The sequence below is a fragment of the Mastomys coucha genome, unplaced genomic scaffold (assembly GCF_008632895.1).
Source record: "Mastomys coucha isolate ucsf_1 unplaced genomic scaffold, UCSF_Mcou_1 pScaffold15, whole genome shotgun sequence".
In the NCBI taxonomy this organism is placed as follows: Eukaryota; Metazoa; Chordata; class Mammalia; order Rodentia; family Muridae; genus Mastomys; species Mastomys coucha.
This window is the reverse complement of record NW_022196897.1, coordinates 66,741,791-66,764,017: the sequence shown is the minus strand read 5'-3', so window position 1 is coordinate 66,764,017 and position 22,227 is coordinate 66,741,791. Positions and strand designations below refer to the sequence as shown.

Sequence of the window (22,227 nt, the reverse complement as noted above, 5' to 3'; positions counted from 1 at the left end):
TGACATTTTCTAACCTCTAATCATAACGACATTGATTAAATAATAATGAATATTTTTAAGGATCTAAAGAGTGCTTGAAACACTGCTGGCCTAGAGTGAAAGGAAATTAATATTGATTGATATTTATTCAGATGATATTATTTTTATTGAGTTTTGTATAGAAGACCACAGGCAAGAAATTCTTTGCCTAATATTGAGATGTGGACCCAGGATTTTTGGGCTTATCAGTTACAAGCTTTGCAGTCTTGTCTGAGCTTTCTCTTCTTGTTTTTAAAATTGAGACCCTAGGAATATTTATCACTTAGGGCTATTGGAATGATTAAATGTAAGGTGCTGAGAACATTATGTGACACTTAGGATATGATTTATAAAAGAAAGAATTTTCTAGACGCTGTACCCATTTCCCATAAAGTAAATTGATGTCTCTAATTTCAATAATATAGCATGGCTTCAACTCCCTAGCAATATTCGAAAAGCCCACATGATGGGGAGGTTGTTCCACGCAAAGTGTAGGCCTGCAATTCCACAATAAAGACTGAATCATCAATCAGTCAGGTTTGAGCAGAAAAAAGGCAAAATTGGTATAGAGGAAAATTATGTGGATGGTTTGAAAGAGAGATACAGGTCAATGTACATGTACAATAAGTAAGTAGAGAAGGAAAGGTTTATTGATGATGAGTTACATATCATGGAAACAATCTTACTTTAAAATCAAATGATTTAATGCAACCATTAAAGAGATAGATATCAATATAAAGCAAAAATAACAAAAACCTTTATAGTTGCTTAATGGCTTGTTAAATAATGCACATTACTGGTGAATCAAGTACCTAGAGAAGCAGCAAAAATTGTAATTTCCCCAACTACTACAACAACAAAAGCAAAACAAGGCAGCTAAACTTGTGGTTGGAATGGCACCTGCTTGTAATCCCAGAATTTGGATGGAAAGCCAGAGGGAACACGAGTTAAAGCTCAGCCTGGTCTACTCAGCTTTTACCAGACCAGACTCTACTTCAGAAAACAATTACATCAGTGGTTCTCAGCCTTCCGAATGCCGTGACCCTTTCATATGGTTCCTGGTGTGGTCGTGACTCCCATCATAAAATTATTTCATTGTTACTTCATAAATAATTTTGTTATTGTTATGAATCATAATATAAGCATCTGATATTTAGAATATCTGATATGCCAGCCCCAAAGGACAGGTTGAAAACCAGTGAACTACAACTATACACACACTTGTGCATGTACACACACACACACACACACACACACACACACACACACACACATCAGTCAAGTCCCATTCCCCAAATTTCATGTTAACCAAACAAGAAAGCAGAAGGTCCTTTAAGGTATAGCAGTCTCCAAGTGAGAGGAACAGGCATGTTGACAATCACGAGTCAGACACAGCTTCGAAGCCAAGTGAGTCAATGCCCCAACGGTAATTTTAAAACACACCTAAAAGAATGTACTGTTAGAAACATTCAGGGAGCAGTCGATACCCTCAAGTGGGATAACCTGGGGTAGTAGGCAGGAATCTACCAAGAGGCAGCGTGTGTCAAGGGATGAGCATGTGCAGAGGCAAGACGGCAGCCTTGCCTCTCCTCATCTCACTCACACACCATTCTTTCTGGGCTTCTACAACATGGAAGATTGGAAATAACTGGGAAGTATTTATTAATAAATAATGAACTATCTTTTATTTAATAGAAAACAGGTTGTTTTCTTTCTTTAAGAAGGTTTTATTTTTACTCTACTGTTGTAAAACATGTACATATATTTATGTTTAAATGCATGAATCTAATACATAGACACATTCCTATTTCTCAACAGACACACACATATTTCACATTATGTAAACAAAGAAAGTGACATTGATGACTATATTTTCTTTGGACTATTATGTTAATTATTTATACAGATATAGCTTGGAGTAATTTAATATGAATGTCTAGTCTTTTAAGATTTTCCTGTCCATTCAACAAATACCATTTAAAAATTAATTTAGTTATCATCTATTTTCAACGTAAACTTTAATTATAACAAGCAAACTTAAACTGACATACAAACACAATGTTTAGTAGGACAGACAATTCCTATTTAATCCCATTAACCTTCATGTCAAGTTTTAAGACAGTATATTCTCAAAATCAAATAAAGGGGTGCATAAGCGTTTCAATCACTTGAAAAATGCAATAATCAAGTAACAAACTTAAACAAATAAATCTATGCCCCATTAGAGGAAAAGAAGAAAGCAGACAGCAGCACAAGGTAACGTAATTAGTATGATTAGGGAATCCCATCCACAGAGCCCACGCCATAGGGCCACTGTAATGAGAAACCTGCCTTTCTGGATGACACCATGTTTCTTGAAACAATAAAGAGAGAAAGAAAAGACAGCTCCTTGAAATGAGTGAAGGACTCTTCAGCCATCTGCCAGCTACTTGTGTGATTGAAGGTCTCATTGTCTTGTTGCTTTAATTCAAGTGAAGAAAGTCATACCTTTGGTACTTTTGAGAAATATAGTATTTTGAAAGACAAAGTCTAAGAGAGGTAAGTGAAAATTACCATGTCTCAAGTCCTGAGCAGAGTAAGGGAAAAGTAATAATAAATGTTTAAAATGAGCCTTGTGTTTATTTTGTAATTTATAATTTGTGATTCTTACCGCTTATTGGTACAAACTCGACAGCAATACTCTCCTTTTGAGATAGTCAAGTTTATTTTTAAAAATAAACTGAAATGTTGGGGGGGGTGCATAAGTGTGTGTGTGTGTGTGTGTGTGTGTGTGTGCTTGTGTGCGTGTGTGCGTGCTTGTGTGCGTGTGCGTGTGCGTGTGTGTGTGTGTGTGTGTGTGTGTGTGTGTGTGTGTGTAGTAGGAGTGTCGATAGACACACATGCAGAGGCCATAACAAGATCTGAGATGTTTTTCTCTGTTGCTTTCAACCTCGAGAGTGAGTCTTTCACCCGACCAAAAGGAAAATCAGCTTTGATAATCCACCTATCTCTGTTTCCCCAGTGCTGGGGTTGTAGATACATACAGTCATCCTTGGCATTTACCTGCATGCTGGGATTTGAACTCATGTCCTCATGCATGCAGAGCAAGTATTCTTGCCCACTGAGCCATCTCTCTAGCCCTCTGAAAATAGAAAGTATGTTTAAATGAAACAGGCAAGGAGAGGTAGTGTTTTCCTCCAATCTCAGCACTCCACTGGAGAGGAAGGTAGATCTCAACAATCAAGGCTAGCCTTGTCTACATAGTAAGTTTCAGGCCAGCTATGGGTACAATAGTGAGACCCCTTCTTAAAAACCAAAAGAAGAGGAAGAGGAGGAGGAAGAGAAGGAGGAGGTAGGTAAGAAGGAAAGAAGGAAGAAAAGAAGGAGGAAGAGGAGAAGGACAAAGGAGTAAAGGAGGAGGAGGATGTACTGCTCAGCTTGTTGTAAGAGGTGGTTCCACTTGTTGGACTTTGCCCAAATCTCCTTTGTTTAAGTCAAGGCCAAAGAAAACTAAGTTTGTTCTTCTCACCCAGCCACATGACAAAACGTATCTTGTATTTTCTGCCTGAAACTCCAAAGACTGCATGGTGAGTCGTTCTCTAGGCCTTTGCAGGAACCATGGAGCCCATGGTTCCTATGGAAGTGGGCTTTTCTGAGGTGGTTTCTCTCATGGATCATAAGCTAACAGAAAGGCTTGTCGAGTTATGAGGTCACTCCAGGCCACTTCTTTTCTGTGGAGCTAAGTCTCCATATCTATAAAGATAATCTTTTCTATACATTTAATGGGATTAGTAACCAAGAAACATAAGTGAAGCTACTTCATTAATTGTAAAGAATCAAACCAACATTCACCAGCATAGTTTACTAGCTATAGTTACAAAAAGGACAATGCTACCCTTTTTTACTGTTACAACCCCAAGTGCTTAATCATGTAAACTTCCAAAAGATCTGTGGGACTCAACTGAATCAAGACCAATGGAATTTGAAAAAGCAACAGGATGATAAATAAACACAGTGGAATTTGAAACAGAAACAAGGGAAATGTGTTTGAAAGCCTCCCCATTATAGGAGAGACATCTCAGGTTTCACAAGGAGAAAACTTAAAATAATTCAGTTAAAATTTATCTCATTTCAAGTTCTTCCTTCTAGTTATAAGAGGGAAATAAAACCACAGAAAGGAGCTTGACAAATAGTTCAGCACAAATAATAATAAACTATCTCTGAAAAGCATGTCCATGCTATGTATGAAATATCAAGAGCACTTTAGAAGGCTGTCGAGAGTCTAAGAGGAAGGTGGGGGTGCTGGGGTCGTGTGCATTTGTGTAGTACTTTCCCAAGCCCAAGCAGGAGTGCAGTACTGACAAGCTAGCTTCTGGTTGTTCTCAGCTTGTGTTTTGCACCTGGAGGAAAAAATGAAAATACCCCAGAACACAGTGGACACATTCCAGAGAATTTAATACCACATCACATAAATCTTGGTAAAAGAAAAAACCTGGTATGCAATACTTTACAGCAACAGTTCACACGCTAGGTAGAGTAAATGATATCCAGTTAGTGATTTGTGGTTGAAAAGTTCTCCTGGAAGAAGTTTCAAATAAAAACAAAGCAAAGCAAAACAAATGAATGAAACCAAGCAAACAAACTAAATCAGACTGCAATTTAGAGTCATTTTCTAAGACAAAGTTCTCAAAGACAAAATACTCAGTTATAGTACTATGTCATTACATGCTATATGTGTGTATACATCTCTGACTCAGCTTAGTTTTATTCTGTTGACTGTTGTCTAGTCACACAAGACAACCCCTTTTCTCTTCTGATCCATCTTCCCCTAATCCAGTTGCCTTTCACTATTCCCATCTCTTCTTTTCTTCTTGGTTGTTTGCTCCTGTAAAAGAATTAGATGTGAGAAACATATAACTCAGGGTCAGAAGGACCTGTGTGTGGTGATCTGTTCATCTGCCAGGCATATGGCACTCCACAGTGGGTAAGGAGCTAGTCTAATGTCACTTTATACAGTGAAGAGAAGACACTGCCTGTATGTCCTGTAATGTGTCACTACCTGAAATAATGTTATTTGCATATTAATTGGTATATTTATTGACCACTTCAATACACACCAATATATTAAAAGAACTAAGTAATATTATTATTACCTATATCTTCACAAAGTAATAAATGTGCAGAGTGTCAGAGATATTTGTATATATTTATTGAAAAATGAGCTAGAATTTTGGCCACTTGTTCACAAAATGTGTTTTTAGAACACGCCAGATAATCCTGTGCAAGCAGTATGGAGTGATTGAGACTAACTAGACCATTTTATCCAGCTATGGATCTAGATTAAACATTCCATCACTTATGCATATTTATGCAAAGATTACATATATTATGCAAAGACCTGGTGATTATTAATGTTTCCAACTCCTTAACACTCACAAGCAGCTAGTTCTTCCAAGCTCCAGGGATGAGGCAAGTCCCTAAGTTTTACTTGTTGAAAACCAAATGCTCCTGGCTTTTCACCAATACCAATGAGCACTTACACTATGAGAAGCCTAATGTAGTTGGGCTGGAGCACAAAATCAACTATCAACTTGAAATCATTTCTGAAACTCCTTACCAAGGCACGGCCTTGTAACACTATCGAGGCCACTAGATAGTAGTTGAAGATCTCCCTTCAGGGGCCTCCCTCTCTTTGTTGACCTATACTTTAGTCACACAACACAAGGATGTGAAGGGAAGTGACATCCCATCACTGTACTGCCACCAACCTGAGCATTCCACTGCTTGGCAGAGACCAGCTCGGGTACTACCATGTACTGATTTTTCTGTTATTTGCCCCCAAAAGCTTTTATTCCTGATATTTTTTTCAGAATTTTTGAGTGAGATATACATACCTGAGGCAAAGTTTAGGTTTCACCTTTCCCACTTTTAAACAAAGATTGTAAGCCAGACAGAACTTAGTGACATTTTCTTTATTTTTAATGATTTCTTCTTATTCTCTATGTGCATTGGTATTGTGCTTGTAATGTATGCCAATGTGAGGGTATCAGATCCCCTGTGGCAGTACAGACAGTTGTGATCTACCATGTGGGGGCTGGATGTTGAACCCAGGTCCTCTGGAAGAGCGGCCAGTACTCTTAACCTCTAAGATATCTCTGCAGTCTCTCAGTGATGTTTTCTAATTCAAAGCATCCCCATGGTGTCTCCTTTGGAAAACCAGGGGACGTTCATGTGCTATCCAAGAATTCTGAGGTTTAGTTTCCTTTTTCCCTTTTATTCCCTTTTCTTCTTCTCAGCCTTCTGGTCCTTCTGCCTTTGTAAGTTAACACCTGTTGTCCCAAACCACATGCTGAATTCCTTCTACTGTTCTGATGTTCCCGAGTACTCAGACATTACAGTAGTGACACAGGCTCTTAGAGGCCACAACATTCATCCTCCGCAGATTAGTTTATCAGTATTAATAGGTATAAAAGGGGAGAAAATGCAGTCTTATTAGCAGAGTAAGACTTAAAAATGAAGATTAATCCAATGGCATTTTAATTATATTTGTTCTTCAGGCTTCAAGTATCCTCCTCCTTCATACATTTTGGTCTTTGTATCTCTAGATCAAATCTCTGTTACCCATGTAAAAGAAGACAGTTAAGTGCAATGGGGAAGTGACTAGGTCAATATTTGTGTACCACAATGAGTGCTGGATAAAGCTGTGTCATTGGATGACACAGCTCTTTCTAACTGTATGTTTTCACTTATGGAGATTATTTTGCTCTGTTTGTTTACTGTTGGGGAGTAGGCAGCTTTCTCCCCACCGCTCACCAGTTATGGGGTTATAACTTCCATTATTTTTGATGTCATTTTAATCCAAACAGCAGAAGAGGATGTGGGAAGTTCGCAAGAGCCAGAGAGCAGTCAGGCAGCTGTTGCGAGTAAGATTGTCTCTTATAAAACAAAAGCAGGGAGGAAGTTGTGTTAGAGGAGGTGGGGAAGGAGCGGAGGTAAGTATAATCAAGATACATGATATGGAACTCTCTGAGTTAATAAACTAATATAAAGAAGATGTCCCCTCAGTCTAGTCTTTTAAAAAAAAAATTTCCCTTTTACGGAAAACTTTTCATATAGCATATCCAAGTATAGTTTTCCCTCCACTCTTCCAGTTCCTCATCACCTCCTCTTCCCTCTCTTATAGAAACTCCTTTTTCTGACTCCTATTAGAAAAGAACAGGCCTCTAAGAGATAAAAAACAAAGATGACCAAAGAAAATATAAGATAAAGCAAAAACCATCATATCACCGTTGGATGTGGTAACCTGATAGAATGAAAACAGCCTTGAGAGCAGGCAAAAGAATCAGAGATCCACTCATTTTCACTCTCAGGAGTTCCAAAAAATACAAAGCTAAAAGCTATAATATATAAACAGAGGAGCTGGTGCAGACTTGTACAGGCCCTGTGCTTGCTGCACCAGTGTCTGAGTTCATAGGTGGCTTGCTTAGTTGATTCAGATGGCCATGTTCTCCTGGTGTCCTCCATCCCTTCTGACTCTTACATTCTTTCTCCTTCTCTTTGTAAGTGTTCCCTGAGCTCTGAGGGGAGAGGGACTTAATGGAGAGCTCCCATTTAGACTCTGTTGCTTATATTTATTTCTGTAGATTGCACAACTTTCTGAAATACATTCATTTAATTTTTTAAGAGTTTTCATATTTTAACAACATATTTATTCATCAACAAATTGATGACTCTGAGGAATGTTTCCCCTGGAATCTGTGACATAGAGAATGAAAAGGAGTATTTCTTCCTGCATCTTCTTTACTCTGAATTGAGTAATGGCATAAACACTTTCCTATACACAGACCGCCTTTCCTGTTATCCATGTTCCACTTAGACTTTTTTCTTAGATACAGATGAGAAGCACATGAGTGGTGATGACTTGTTTATGACTTAGTAAGTCTATATTGCAAGTCAGTGGATGCTAAAATACACTAAAGGTGCTTGTTACAACAATATCTAAACAAATCAATATCAAAGGTCAATGAATTGTATATTGTGTCTTATGTTTGTGATTTGGGGTACTATTACAGTCATTGAATATGTTTTTAAGTTGACTTTAAATATACTTTCACTTTAAATTGTCCCCATCCTAAACAATAATCAATATAAGACTTATAGATATGAACATTTATACATGCTCTGATCCTATGCATAAAATAAATATAACTTGATCATGACTAATCTAAAACCATCTTTCTTAAAACGTAGGAAATACTGGAAATTCAAAGTGAAATAATGGAAATTTTGTTTAAGCACAGGAATGAGTTTAGAATTCTTTTTTGTAGTGCAGCTCCTTAACTCAGACCACTGTTAGGATGCTACAAATTCACATCATTTAGCAGTGAATACTCTAACTTAGCTGCCTGCTCTATGGCATTCATTACTTCACTTTTTCTCTGTATGAGAGACAAAATATAATCTGCAACCTTTACCTTTTTTCTCTGTCCAATACAAACAACCAAGGATCCCAAAGTGAGTGGCAAGGGTGCCGAGAAAAGTTTGGCAGGAAAGGATCATGTTTTACCTAAGAAAAGAAATTGCCTAGGAGGCAGTTTCCTGATATGTGAAGGGCTGGCATAGGAGAGGAGATAAAGGGATGCCGGAGTCTTCAGTGGAGAAGAAACGGGACCATGCAGGGGCACATAGGCTAGCCAGTCTAGCAAGAGATGCTAGTTCTTTGATGAGTTGAGACATGGACAGAGTTGCTACAGGGTGAGTGAGAGCTGATCACTAGACCCTGCAGTCCAAAAGACTACACAGTAGGCAAGATTCACACAGTAGGTGAGTTCATACAGTAGGTGAGGTTGACACAGTAGGTGAGTTTCACAAAATAAATTCACACAGTAGACGAGGTTCACACAGTAGGTGAGTTGATATAGTAGGTGAGGTTCACACAGTAGGTAAATTCACACAGTAGGTGGGGTTCACACAGTAGGTGAGTTCATACACTAGGTGAGGTTCACATAGGAGGTGAAGTTTACACAGACGCTTTCTGAATCCTTTCTAGCCGTGGTAGCAGTGCCCCCGTGGCTAATCTAAGCCTTGTATAGCTCCATCAATCAAATATCAAAAACAATGTAGGTTCAAATTGAATGAACCTATGGAGATTTGGAAAGCAGAGACTAAGACTTGGTAAAGGTTGAATTTGAATCTTAGTCAAAGTGACTAACCAGCATATCATCTTATGAATGAGGTTCGGTAAATACAGAATCTGAAGGAGTATGGGTCAGTTTCTTTGTCTGTTCAACCAAACTAAGGCCATACCGTCTCCTCGTGGAAACAGAGGTTTTCAATGTAGACTGTAACTGTGTGGAAAGGAAATTGGAAGCCCACTCTCTCAGCTCCAGTCTCCAGAAGGTCACACATTTCCCAGGAAAAACTTAAGCTTTAAACTGTAATTGATTTGTTTTGAGAGTGGACAAAGGAATAGAAGAAACAACATTCCACAAGGAAAACACGCACCTCATGGTTTGATACCATTAACAACAGAGAGGAAAAGAGAGCAGCTCAGAAGTAAGGCAGCACATGTCCTAAAATGATAATACACAATCCTGGAGAACTTTGGATCCTTCCTGTTTGCCTGAGATGGGAGAGGAGTGCACTTATGAAAGTGTCTATTCAAGGAAAGGGAAAAGGTGCCTGTTATTTTGTTAGCACCCCAGGGAGCCTCAAACGCTCTAAAAAGGGTGTCAGGAATGTTTTGAAACAAAAAATTGAAATACGGACCTTAATGATGTTTACAATAGAGAAGAACTTGGGAAGAAAAATAATCATAGCAGGTGGCAATAAACTCTAATGGTTTATTAACTTAGCAAGGACAACATAGAGAGAAGAGAGAAAGAGGAGGAAGAGGGGGAGGAAGAGGAAGACAGACAGACAGGACAGGATGGACACTGATAACATCCAGTCTTGAGACGCCTCTCACTGAGTGAAATTTATTTCTACTGCACTTGTTAATAATTTCACATAACTCTTATTTGCTACATTATAAAATTTCAAATTAAAAACAATCTTATTCTTTTGGATTTGCATCTTAAGATTTTATAGTAAATTTCACATTTTATTTTTTCCCTTTCTTAATTTTCTCTTAATGGTTATTATTATTGTGCGTGTGTGTCCCACATACCAAGGTGTGTGGTAAAAGTGTGAGGCATACAATATCTCTCATTAAGTTAAGAGCTAATTGGTTCTCTCCCCCTGCCATGTAGGCTTCAGGGATCTACTAAGCCTATCAGTTGGCAACAGGTATTCTTACCCACTGACCTATGTCATCAGCCCCTTGCTTTAATGGTTTCTGATGGATTTTCCTTTACATTCATGAAACATATGAATCTCATTAAAACCAACAGTGTAGAAACAAAATTATCTATCTTCACTAAATTGTGAATTCATTTATCATGAATAATTAAAATTAGTCAATGGCCAGAAATCTGAGTTAAAGTCATATTGACAAATACCCACTGTCTTACAAAACCTCACGGTAGCCCTAGTTCCTGAGAGGAAATAAGCTTTCCTTTATTTTCATGGCTCCCAAAAGAGTAATTGCCTAGGAAAAAAAACATTTAAAATAGTTGTTGATATGTATGTAACAACAGTTAATGAAAAGAGAGGCAACAAATTTGAAAAGGGCTGAAGGGTGGTGTGTTGAAAGGTTTATTGAGAGGAAAGAGAAAGATAAAATGACATAATACTAAACTCCAAGTAACAGCAATTTTTTTTAACAGCAAATTTTTTTTAACTCCACGAAAAGTACTGTCAAATTAATGGATGAGTCTATGGCTGAATTAATGAGACTTTTTTTTATTCTATCATAGAGAAGAAGAATAAAACAGTCAGGATATGTTAAACTGCAATAAGACTGAGGACAGAGTCTAGAGGAATATTTGCGTATACAAAGCCCTGGGTTTATTCTCTAGCACCAAGAAAACAAAAAGAAACAATGAAAAGCCCAGACAAACAAAAGCGATACAATATAGATGGCATAACTTCAAATAGTTAACAAAAAGAAAAAAAAAAGAAGAAAAAGGGAAAGAAAAAGCAGAAGAGATTTGCTCTGTTTTATTATAAATTTAGCATTTCCTTTTCAATGATTAGATGATGCTGAGAAGCCAACATTGCTCAGCTTAGAAAATAAAGGGACATTTGTTTCTTTAAGTATCTGCTAACACACTACTGGATGGAAATCATTTCATAGCTGATGTGGGGTTTTGAGTCAAGACATCTGACATCTATCTATCATTGTCTTCTTGAACTCTGGTCTGATCTAGACACAGAAACCTGCTAGATGCGGTTACTGCTTAGAAGCTTCTGTAGACTCTCCCCTTCCATGAATCCCCACTCACACTTGGCCAAGTGCACTTGGGATTTACTTTGTACTTTTGGAGTAATGCTCTCTACATTTGACCTTAGAGTGTAAATTATGTCATAGGCCAGGAGGAGTTAAGCTCTGGCAGTATCAAAGTATTCACATGGTAGCAGATTCCTAGGTTTGATTAGTTGAAAAGAAAAATTGTGGTAAAATCAGTGCTATTCTTTACTGCAAGTCGTAACAATCTGCACTCGGTTTCACAGTTCAGTCAAGTAGGCTTCTATGGGGATCACACTGCTGTGGGGGTGGGGGATGAGACGGAAGAGGATGCTGGAGGCGGAGCTTTGGAGTGCCATTGGATATTCAGAAGAGTGTACAGTCCAGTTATTTCCAAGAAACCCTCTTGCTACTGATGGGTAATTAATGTTTCCACTTCTCTTCTTTTTCACTCGCACTTTCTTCTTCTTCTGGGAATGCCGATCCATTCTGGCCTTTCAGATGCTTAACGCCTGAAATTATAAAATTGTGCAAAATTCAAATGAATTTTATTTCTGGAAGATCCACTGCTTTGCTGAAAGAGTTAATAAAAATTTGGAGTGGAAAACTTTTCTGTGTGTGTGTGTGTTTCTCTAAGAATCTCAGCGATATATCCTACATAAACCATTTCATTCGCTGAGCAGTAAAAGCACACCCAGACAAATTTCCCTTAGAAACACAGTGTTTTATAACTGCATCTTCTCCTTCAAGGATTGCATCACAGTCTAGTACAACCCTGTTAACTAAAGATCTGCTCACTAGCTCTTATTATAATTCTGATGCATCATTCACTGAAAATATTGCTTTTGCTATCGCTTAACTCAATTACAAGGAGGGCCTTACAAAGTCATAATACCACAGGGATCTCTGCCATTTTTGTAATGTATAAACAAAAAAGCAACAGTCACAATATTCTTAGCCTTTTTTTTCCAACCACATCATACCCACTGGATTATGGAACCCTTTTGTTCAAAATTCTCCCATAACTAGGCCAACAGAGTAGAAAAGTCTATACGCATAGCTTTGCTTACACCCTCTGCTCAGATGATCTGGTTTCTATGCCTGGTGAGCCTCATTTCTCATGGGATTTTCTTTCCACCTTTCCTAGTAATTTCTGCTCTAACTCTCCTCTGACCACTCCTTGCTTACTTAAGGTTCTAAGCTTTTCTCCTCCCATCCTCAAAAAAAAAAAAAAACCATTCTCTTCCTCCTCACACTGTCTTCCATTCACCCATCAGATACCAGCTCTTCTCTCTGAAGGAGAACACAACTGCCTGCATGGAGTTAGGAAGCTATCTCACAGATCCACCTGCTACACTTAGTCCTTTCTGTATCAATTACTGAAGAACAGACAGGTCAGGATCCAGAAAATCAAGAGACAATAACAAAGACTCGGAATTTCTGAAATACTGGCAGAAAGTCAAAGCAAGTCTATCTAGCACCTATGGGCAGAAATAGAGTCAAGGGCTGACAATGAGGCAGGGAGTGGGTTGTATTCAATATAGGGGAGTTAGCTCCCAAATCTCCTGTTTGTTTAGCAAGATATATCTGTGATTTTGTTTGTTTTGATTTTGGTTTTTGAACAAGGGCCTTACACTGTATGTAGCCTGGACTGGAACTCATTATGTAGCCCAAGTTAAATTTGAAGTCATAGAAATAGTTTACTGTGGCCTCCTGAATAATGCTAGTATTGCAGGCTTGAGCCATCATGCTTAGCACACACACAAACACATTTTAAAGATAAATTCACAAGTGCATTGGGTAAATGTAAAATTAGAGTGTGTTTGTTTTGGGTCTTTTTGTTTGTTTGTTTGTTTGGTTATTTTTTGATGTTGTTATTGTTGCTTGGTTTGGTTTGGTTTCTTTTGTATTGTTTTGTTTTTGGTAAAAACATATTCTTTTAGGTTTTAGCAATTATTCTAAACTCCTCCAGGGAATCTGTAAGTATATTTTGGAGCACATATCATCCATTTAAAAGTCTAATTTTTAAAATTATATTAATGCCTTTTCAAGGAAAAAGCATCAGAGTTTTCAACAGATCTTGACAAGGTATCTGATCTCCAAATAATTACATAATGTATGAGTACCAGCCAGCCAAATACATCTGGTTTAAAGAAGAAGTGAAATGTCCTAGTTAGTTTCACCAAGAAAACATTGGATGAACTACGGCACAAACCTTAGCCCTTTGCTCCTACTGGAAGGAGCTCTTTGCCTGGGTAATTAGAGTGTTATTCCACTATCAATGAACTTTTACAAAGTTAGAACCATGAAGAAAATACAGTGACTCAAGTTCAGAATGTTATTTCTATCATCAAAGAACTGTGTAAAGTAGATTTCAATGTAACCTTTCCCATAAATTTGGCTTTAGTGGAATCTGTTGTCAAGGAAAAAAATGTTAAATTTAACTTAACTTGTAGACAGTCTTTAAACATAACCACATTACAAATAGTGATCAAGTTATAAGAACAGAAGTATCTTTCTCTCTGTTGTATCCAAAACTCTGTCCTGGACTCTAGACATGAAAAATGTACTCATTTAATCTTCAGAGACAGAACTAAGCAGTTTGATTTAAATATAATAAGCCCCATCAGGGAACTATACAAAATTAGAGATCAGATAGGATGTGGACTTAGGGGTGATGATTTAATTTAGTGAAAATTATTGCAGATGAGTAGAATAAGCCATGATGATGAGCATACAACACTATGCTCCAATTTGAGGAATAGCAATTTATACAGCCCTGTATAGAGCAATAAGCTGGTTAATAACAAGGCTGGTGTTTGTATAAACACTATTTGCAAAATATATTGAGCAAGCCTTAGTTTTCTGAGAACCCTGCCATGTACAAAGGAATGATTTCTTGACTCTTAGCAAGACCACTTACTAATGGTTCAGCTTATTTAAAATGCAATGTTAGATAGAGTCTATTTAACCTCTAATGTGGCACTCTGAAGAGCCTCTCAGCCAAGGTCTTTCATCTTAGATTAGACATGTGTTTTGCATTCCCTAAAATGCTTTCATATATACTGATTTTGTTTAATACTCTTATCATTAATTTATAATGAACAGCTATATATTAATATACTGAGGTCACAGAGATCAAGTGACATGCTGATATTGTTCCAATAAAAAAATGCCTTAGACTCACAGCAAATAGGTACCATCATACTTTATTTGTAGCAAACCTGATGTGGGAGACATAGTCAACCTCTGCTTTAATACAATGAAGGCAACATAGTCAACCTCCACTCTAGTACTATGAGCACTCCACACCGCAAACTTCAGTGCAGTGTCCAGCTATTTCACTTAACTCTAATCACTTCTTTGCAGAATAAATGTGGAATATTGCTTTCTGTGTCATATAGGGATAAAGACATATGTATGCGTATTTTACCTATTTCTTTTACCAAAGCCATGGGACAAGGCAAAGTTAAGATGAAAGAGTTAACAGGAAGTAGTATGAAACAGGTGAAGAACATGTTCTCATAAACCACTGTCAGGCATGAGCTCAAATATCAGCTTTGGACATAACTTGGTATCACTTGGCGAAATGTGAAGAGCCACATACTTATAAACAAGTCTGAGGCTGGGATAATGCAAGGATATAAAAATGATCATGCTTTTCGAACATATATATGGTTAATCTTGTTAATATGAGTTTCTCAAGTTTAACTGACTAAGCTGTCATGAAAAAGATAAATTTGAGAACTTGTCTATCTGAAAGGATAGTTTTGATCTGGAATTTGTCAATGTGGCAACTTGGAGAGATTGCTGATGTCAGGAACTTAATATCATCCAACTCCAGGCTTACCTTACAGTAAGTCTATAGCAACCAATACCATATGATATTGTAGAAAACTAACACATAGAACTATAGGACAGACATGGATCTATATAAGTGTAGTCAACTACTTTTGACAAAAATAGAAAAGTCAACAAAATGCAGCAAATATCACTTTCCCAACAGATCATGTAGAACAACTGAACACCCATATCCCAAATGTCTCAGACCTAGCATGAACTGCAAATTTAAAAGTATTGAAAAACAAGGCAGGAGCAAATCTTCAGTCTGGAAATGACTTTAGACACAGCACCAGAGTCATGGTCTCTAGAAGGAAAACACTTGATAATTTGGTCTTCATTAAAATTAAGAAAATCTGCTTTTTAGATTCAAAATGAAGAAAAAGAAGGCAAGCCAAAAACTGTAAATACAAAGTTCAACAAAAACACATCTGTTAAAAGTCTATTGTGTAAACACTAAAAGGGGCCCTAAGCCCCAAGAATAATATCATGAGTAGACCCAAAGGTATTCAATATTACATGCCACTAGAGAACTTCAAATTAAACAAGGAGATACCACTATACATACAGAAGACTGGCAAACATCCAGGTTATTAACAATGATAAATGATAGAGCAGACATATAACAATGTTCATTCTTCATTGGAAGAAATTAAAACTGGCACACATATTGCAAGACATTTTTAATCACATTATTGAGAAACTAAGTTAATCATATTCTTTGAGCTGGAGAGATGTCTCAGCAATAAAGAGCTGATCTTCCAAATGACCTGAGTTCAATTCCAAGCACATGGATGATCACAACCATCTTAACTTCAGTTCTAGGGTATGCAATGTTTTCTGATCTCAGCAGGCAGTCAGCACAGGTGATATACAGACATATATGCTGTCAAAATGTCCACAAAATACCAATTTAAAATAATAAATAAAACAAAAACTAACCATACTATTACCATGCCAGGTAAAAATTTCTCTTCAGTAATTTACTGAAAATAGATTAAGAAAAAAATAACTGTATCAAGGCAAATGAATATTACTGTGTTAAAAAATAAAAGAAAAATACCACAAAAATACAAAAGATAGACTTGAAAGGATATTTCTATGTGAAAAGATTCAATATTAAGATGCAGCACAATATATTATTTTAACTTTAAAACATTCTGGAAATAAACAAGACTACTAAGATAGTGCAGTGATTACTAGGGTTAAATGAGGAGGACTGGAAAGACAATGCATTTGATAGCCCTGAAACTAGCCTGTATATTACCCTATAGATATATATAGCATCTATTTGTCCAGATTCACAGCATGTACACAAGAGTAGCCTTACCTTAACCAAGGGGCTTGATGTAATGACACTGCCAATGTAAGCCCATCAACTGTAACTGAGGTGCCACTGCAGTGCAAGATGAGGATAATAAGAGTATGGTTCAGGTATAGGAAGAAAAGTCATGGGAGACTCTGTAATTTCTGCTCCTTTATTTCTGCAAGCCTAAAACTACTCTAAAATTACTTCCAGGATTTAAAAATTACAATAGAATTTTCTCTCCGGTGACTTTCTAAGGCCAGACCAGCTGGAAGGCACAGGCAGCAGAAGTGGCAGAGCAGTGGGGACAGGATCCTTTCTACCTCCATCTACAACTAGGAGGGATGGCTGATCCGCAGCCCTCTGTGTACCTTTCTCTGTGGAGGGCTTGTCTCCAGGGAGTGCTCTGACCCCAGGACTCAGGTAAGATCTGCATTTTATCTCCAGTGACTTTCTAAGGCTGGACCAGCTTGGAGGCACAGGCCATAGAAGCTGCAGAGTTGCTGGTCCAGGGTCCTTCATTCATCCATCTGCACCCAGGAGGGATGGTGGATCCACAGCCTTCTGCACATGGGTCTTACCATGGAAGAGCTGATCTCGCAGAAGTGCTGACACAGGCTTACAGACCCACAGGAGGAACAAGCTCCAGCCAGAGATAGCAAGAACATCTAACACCAGAGATTAACAGATGGCAAAAGTCAGACTCAAGAATCTTACTAACAGAAACAAAGCGTCATCACAACCCAGTACTCCCACCACAGCCAGTCCTGGATACCCCAACACAGCAGAAAAGCAAGATTTGGATCTAAAATTTTATCTCATGATGGTTATAGAAGAATTTAAGAAGGACATGAATAACTCCCTTAAAGAATTACAGGAGAACACGAATAAATAAGTAGAAACCCTTAAAGAGGAAACACAAAAATCCCTTAAAGAATTACAGGAAAGCACAATCAAACAGCTGAAGGAATTGAACAAAACCATCCAGGATCTAAAATTGGAAGTAGAAATAATTAAGAATTCACAAAGAGAGACAAACCTGGAGATAGAAAACTTAGGAAAGAAATCAGGAGTCATAGATGCAAGCATCACCAACAGAATATAAGAGATAGAAGAGAGAATCTCAGGAACAGAAGACACCATAGAAAACATTGACACAACAGTCAAAGAAAACACAAAATGCAAAAAGATCCTAAACCAAAACATCCAGGAAATCCAGGACACAATGAGAAGACCAAACCTAAGGATAATAGGTATAGAAGAGAGAATAAAATAATCATAAGAGGCAGAGATGTCAAGAAGGAACTGCGAGGGAGGGGCATGAGGAAGGGAATGGGGGATTCAGGATCAGGTGTGGGGAAGGACAGAAGAGATGGCTCAATGCCGTGAGAATGAATGGAAAACTACAACTGACAGGAAGAGGTAGGGGGCATCTCCAGGATGACACCGAGACCTAGAAGGAAAGAGCCCAAAAATCAATGGAGGTGACTTAAGCTGTGACTCAGATCATTGGGTATATGGAACCTGGAGAGGCCACCTCCTGTAGAGAGACAGGAAACACAGTGTAGCAATAGAGATACTAACCCACCCACAAATCTTTCAACCCAACATTTATCCTATCTATAAGAAATGCAGGTTCAGGGAATGGAGCAGAAACTAAGGGAGTTATTGGCCAATAATTGGCCCAACTTGAAACCCGTTCCATGGGTAAGTACCAAAAAGCCCCAGTCCCTGACACTATTAATGATGCTTGCAGATAGCAGCATGTTTTATTCTAAGATCCTCTACCCGGGAGCTGGCTGACTCAGACAGCTACAGACATTCACAGCTGAACATGGATGGAGCCTGGAGACTCTTATAGAAGAATGGGAGAAAGGATTGTGGGTCCCAAAGGACTTAGGAACTCCATAGGAAAACTGACAGAGTCAACTAACCTGGATCCTTAGGGCTCTCAGAGTCTGTACCAGCAACCAAAGAATAAACACAGGCTGGACCTAGGCCACCACACATACATAACAGATGTGCAGTTTGGTCTTCATGTGGGTTCCAAACAACTGGAGCAGGGGCTATCCCCAAAGCTGTTGCTTGTCTGTGGAATTTGTTCTTCTAGCTGCACTTCCTTGTCTGGCCTCAGTGGGAGAGGAAGTGCCTATCCTTGCAGAAAGTTGAAATGTCAGGATGGGTGAGTGGATACCCAGGGAACCCCAACTACTCTGAGGAGAAAGGGAAGGGGAGAGGTGAGAGAAGGATTGTAGGAAGGGATGACTGAGAGAGGTCAGTGAATGGAATGGAATGTGAATAAGTAAAAAAGTAAAATAAAATTATAAAGAAAAATAGTGTGCTGTGTGTGAGGCTAAGGTTTGAGAGCCTCTTGTCGGGGTAATCAGGATTTCCTTGTGAGAACAGCCTTGGATGAAGGTTTCTCATTAACGTGAGGCCATTTGTTCCAAACTCAGTCTTTTAACTTTCACCATATCTTTCATCTTTTTATAATTCAGACTTGGCAAACTGTGTATTTCTAGGTATGTGTTCTTCTCTTCTTGATCATACAATCTGTTGACATAACTCTTCTATTTTTTTATCTGGTGTATTTCAATAGTACCATTGGTAATATCTCCTTTTATCTGTGTGAGTCCTATTGTTTTTAATCTGAGGTAATATAAAGATTTGTTGATTTATCATCTCAAAACCCAACACTTTACTCTGCAGATCTTGACTGCTGTGTGTAGAGTCTCGATTGCATTTGTTTCTGCTTTGATCTCTATTATTTCCTTTGTTTTGCTTTGTTTTAGTTTGTTTTTTATTTTTCTAGTTGTTTGAAGTGTGAAGTTGGTCTATCTATTCGAACTTTCCTTTTCCTTAATGTAGGGACTTATGCCTATAAACTTCCCTTTTATAATTATATTTCTGTATTCCAACAGTTTAATATATATGTTCCCAATTTTATTTTTTTCAACATACAATTAGATTTAGCTTTAATTTCCACTTGGATCCATAGTTTGTTTAAACATAATTTCATTTCCACGAGTTTCTTAAATTTCCAAAATTGCTCCAATTATTATTTTTGTTTTGTATTATTGTAGTGTGAAAAGATAATTTATGTTGGTGAAAACTTTGATGAATTCTCACTATTTTGAGACTTAGAGTCATACTTATAGAAACTTGAAGAATCTTCATAATTTGGCCCTCTCTCCTGATACATCTCCCCACCTCTACAAACTGATAAGACACTCTGACTTTTCACACATAAACCTTCTCCAGTCTCGGGGCCATGTTCCTCTGTGTCCTCCCTTCTGAATTCTCTTCCTTTGAGGGAACCACTAAGGTATGTTCCTTCACCTCATTCAAGTAAGGATGTCATCATTTCAGTGACCTCTGTAACATCTCATCTAAAGCATGTTTTGGTCTGTATGGGTCTTTCAGATCACCACAGCCAGCAGAGGAATGGTCTGCAGGAGACAAGAAGGTAGTTTGGTTCAACACGACTCCGTAGCCAGTGTTGGTTCAGACTTTGAGAGTCAGACATTTATTTTCAACATATTTAAGCACAGCATGATTGGGTAAAAAAAAATTCTGGTTATAACTCAATCCTTTGTACACAACAAAGCATAAGACATGAATGACTACATCAAAAGTCTTTGTAAAGTACAAGTGACATCTTCCATAAACATAGGTGCTATAGATTGATAAAAAAAAAAAAGTAAGATCAAGAAAAAGGATCTCGTGTGGTCGCAGCAAGGTCTCTGGACTATTAATTGCATTCACTGCCATTTTCTAGGCAGAAAACAGGTTATATACACTTCTCCCTTTGAAGAGACAACCCTGTGTATTTAATATTCCTGGTTCTCCTAGTGCTTAGCTGTGACCACAAGGACGTACACACCTCTTACACCACTGACTCCCCCAGCCTCTGTTTCTGTGTATCCTATTTCCTTGTTTGGGGACCTGTGGAACACATTCCCTCTCTCAGGATGTTAGCATGATGGAATTAGAACTAATGCATGCTTACTCACCAGCTCATCAATGGAGTCTAGACAAAGGACTGGAGCCCAGTCACGTCCAAGGTGTTTTAACTGATAAAATGACTGGCTTTGACTTTACCTTTCATCGAAACTCTTTCATATTTTAAATATGAATAAATTTAGATGCAGTATTTTTCCCCCAGTGGGTAAACTTCTTTCCAATCGCCGGGCAGTGGTGGCACACGCCTTTAATCCCAGCACTTGGGAGGCAGAGGCAGGTGGACTTATGAGTTCGAGGCCAGCCTGGTCTACAGAGTGAGTTCCAGGAAAGCCAGGGCTACACATAGAAAGTGATGGATAGTTCAGTCAATTCAATCTGTATTTAGCTTATTCTTCTTAGGCTGCCACATAATCTCACACCACCAATCCAGACTTTATCTGAACTTCTACTTAGTGACAAGGAATCTTTAAAGAGAGAGAGAGAGAGAACTTTCTCTGTATTTGTTATTGCTTTGATCACTAAGCACAATCTCATTTAATATATGGCTTTTTCCACAGAAGTGATGTAAATGCATTTAAGTGCTCTGGTCACCTCCACAGTTCTTCCACTACTTAAAACTCTTTCATTGGAAAGTGAACCCTGATGCATTCGTCTCAATATCTTCCCAGTTCTCTCAATATCCCAAGGCTATTTTCCTTCGCTCTCTGTGGCTGTGTTAACTCAATGGATCTCTCATTCCCCAGCCTGCTGAACTCCTTCTGAATGAGCAGATTGTTCTGCATTCTGTCCTCTGTTTGACCTGTGCATACACAGGTCAGGCAGCTGCTTGGCTGACCTGTCTCCCCTGCCAGATTTACAGCTGTTCCCAGCAGGCTTGCTCTCTGGCTGTTCCTCTCAATAACAAAACTTCACTGTTCTCACCACAGGGCCCCCTGACCTGTTTTCCTCTGTGGTTTGCTGCCCTTCATTGGTCTGAGCCATACATAAAAGCATGCTTCTCTTCCTTTCAGACAGATCTTTAACCAGCTCTCATGACTAGTATGCTTTATTATTTTTTTCTTTTGTCAAATGTAAGTATATTTGATACAGAGAAGCATTTATTACTCAAGTTCTATAAGGAATATAAGGACTCTATATCGATTATATGAAAGTAAAAATTGATATAGTCTCTGCTTAAAAGATAACTTTCTGTTATTTAATGGTGGGACCTAGAAAGAAAGTGTTCACATGTCTCATTTATTTGTTCTTCCAATACTAGTATCATTTATTTGGAATTGATTTTTTTATTATTCATTCATTCATTTAGATATTTTCGACACAGGGTTTCAGGTAGCCCAGGCTGTCCTCCAACTCACTATGTGGATAATGATGACCTGAACTCTTGAACCTCTCAAGTGCTGGATGATAGGTATAGAGTGACATATATAGCAGGAGTTTTTTTAATAACAAAATTAGAACCATTCCCCCAACCTCACAAGAATTGTACTAATAAATTTGTAGTTTTAAAATATAAATTTTTGGAACAGAAATCAATTTGACTTGGCAACATCAGAACCCAGTTCTCCCATCACAGCAAGCCCCGGATACTCCAACACACCTATAAAGCAAGATTCAGATCGAAATTCTTCATGAAGATGACAGAGGACTTTAAGAAGGGTATAAATAACTGCCTTAAAGAAATAAAGGGGAGCCCACAACACCTACAAGAAGCTGTACTCCCAGGTGCTCTGACACACCCAGGATCAGAGGTAAGCAGGAACCAACATCTGTCCCA

At 38.1% G+C, this 22,227-nt stretch overlaps 1 protein-coding gene across 1 annotated transcript in view; it reads right to left on the bottom strand.

Moving 5' to 3' along the window:
* Positions 1-10,676: 10,676 nt before the first annotated feature.
* The window catches only part of Ppp1r1c (protein phosphatase 1 regulatory inhibitor subunit 1C), a 98,974-nt gene continuing 87,423 nt past the window's right edge, over positions 10,677-22,227 (bottom strand). Inside the window, exon 5 of the mRNA XM_031373402.1 lies at positions 10,677-11,856. Within this exon, the coding sequence (XP_031229262.1) occupies positions 11,768-11,856 (89 nt within the window). The 3' untranslated portion in view covers positions 10,677-11,767. The remainder of the gene's footprint in view (positions 11,857-22,227) is intronic.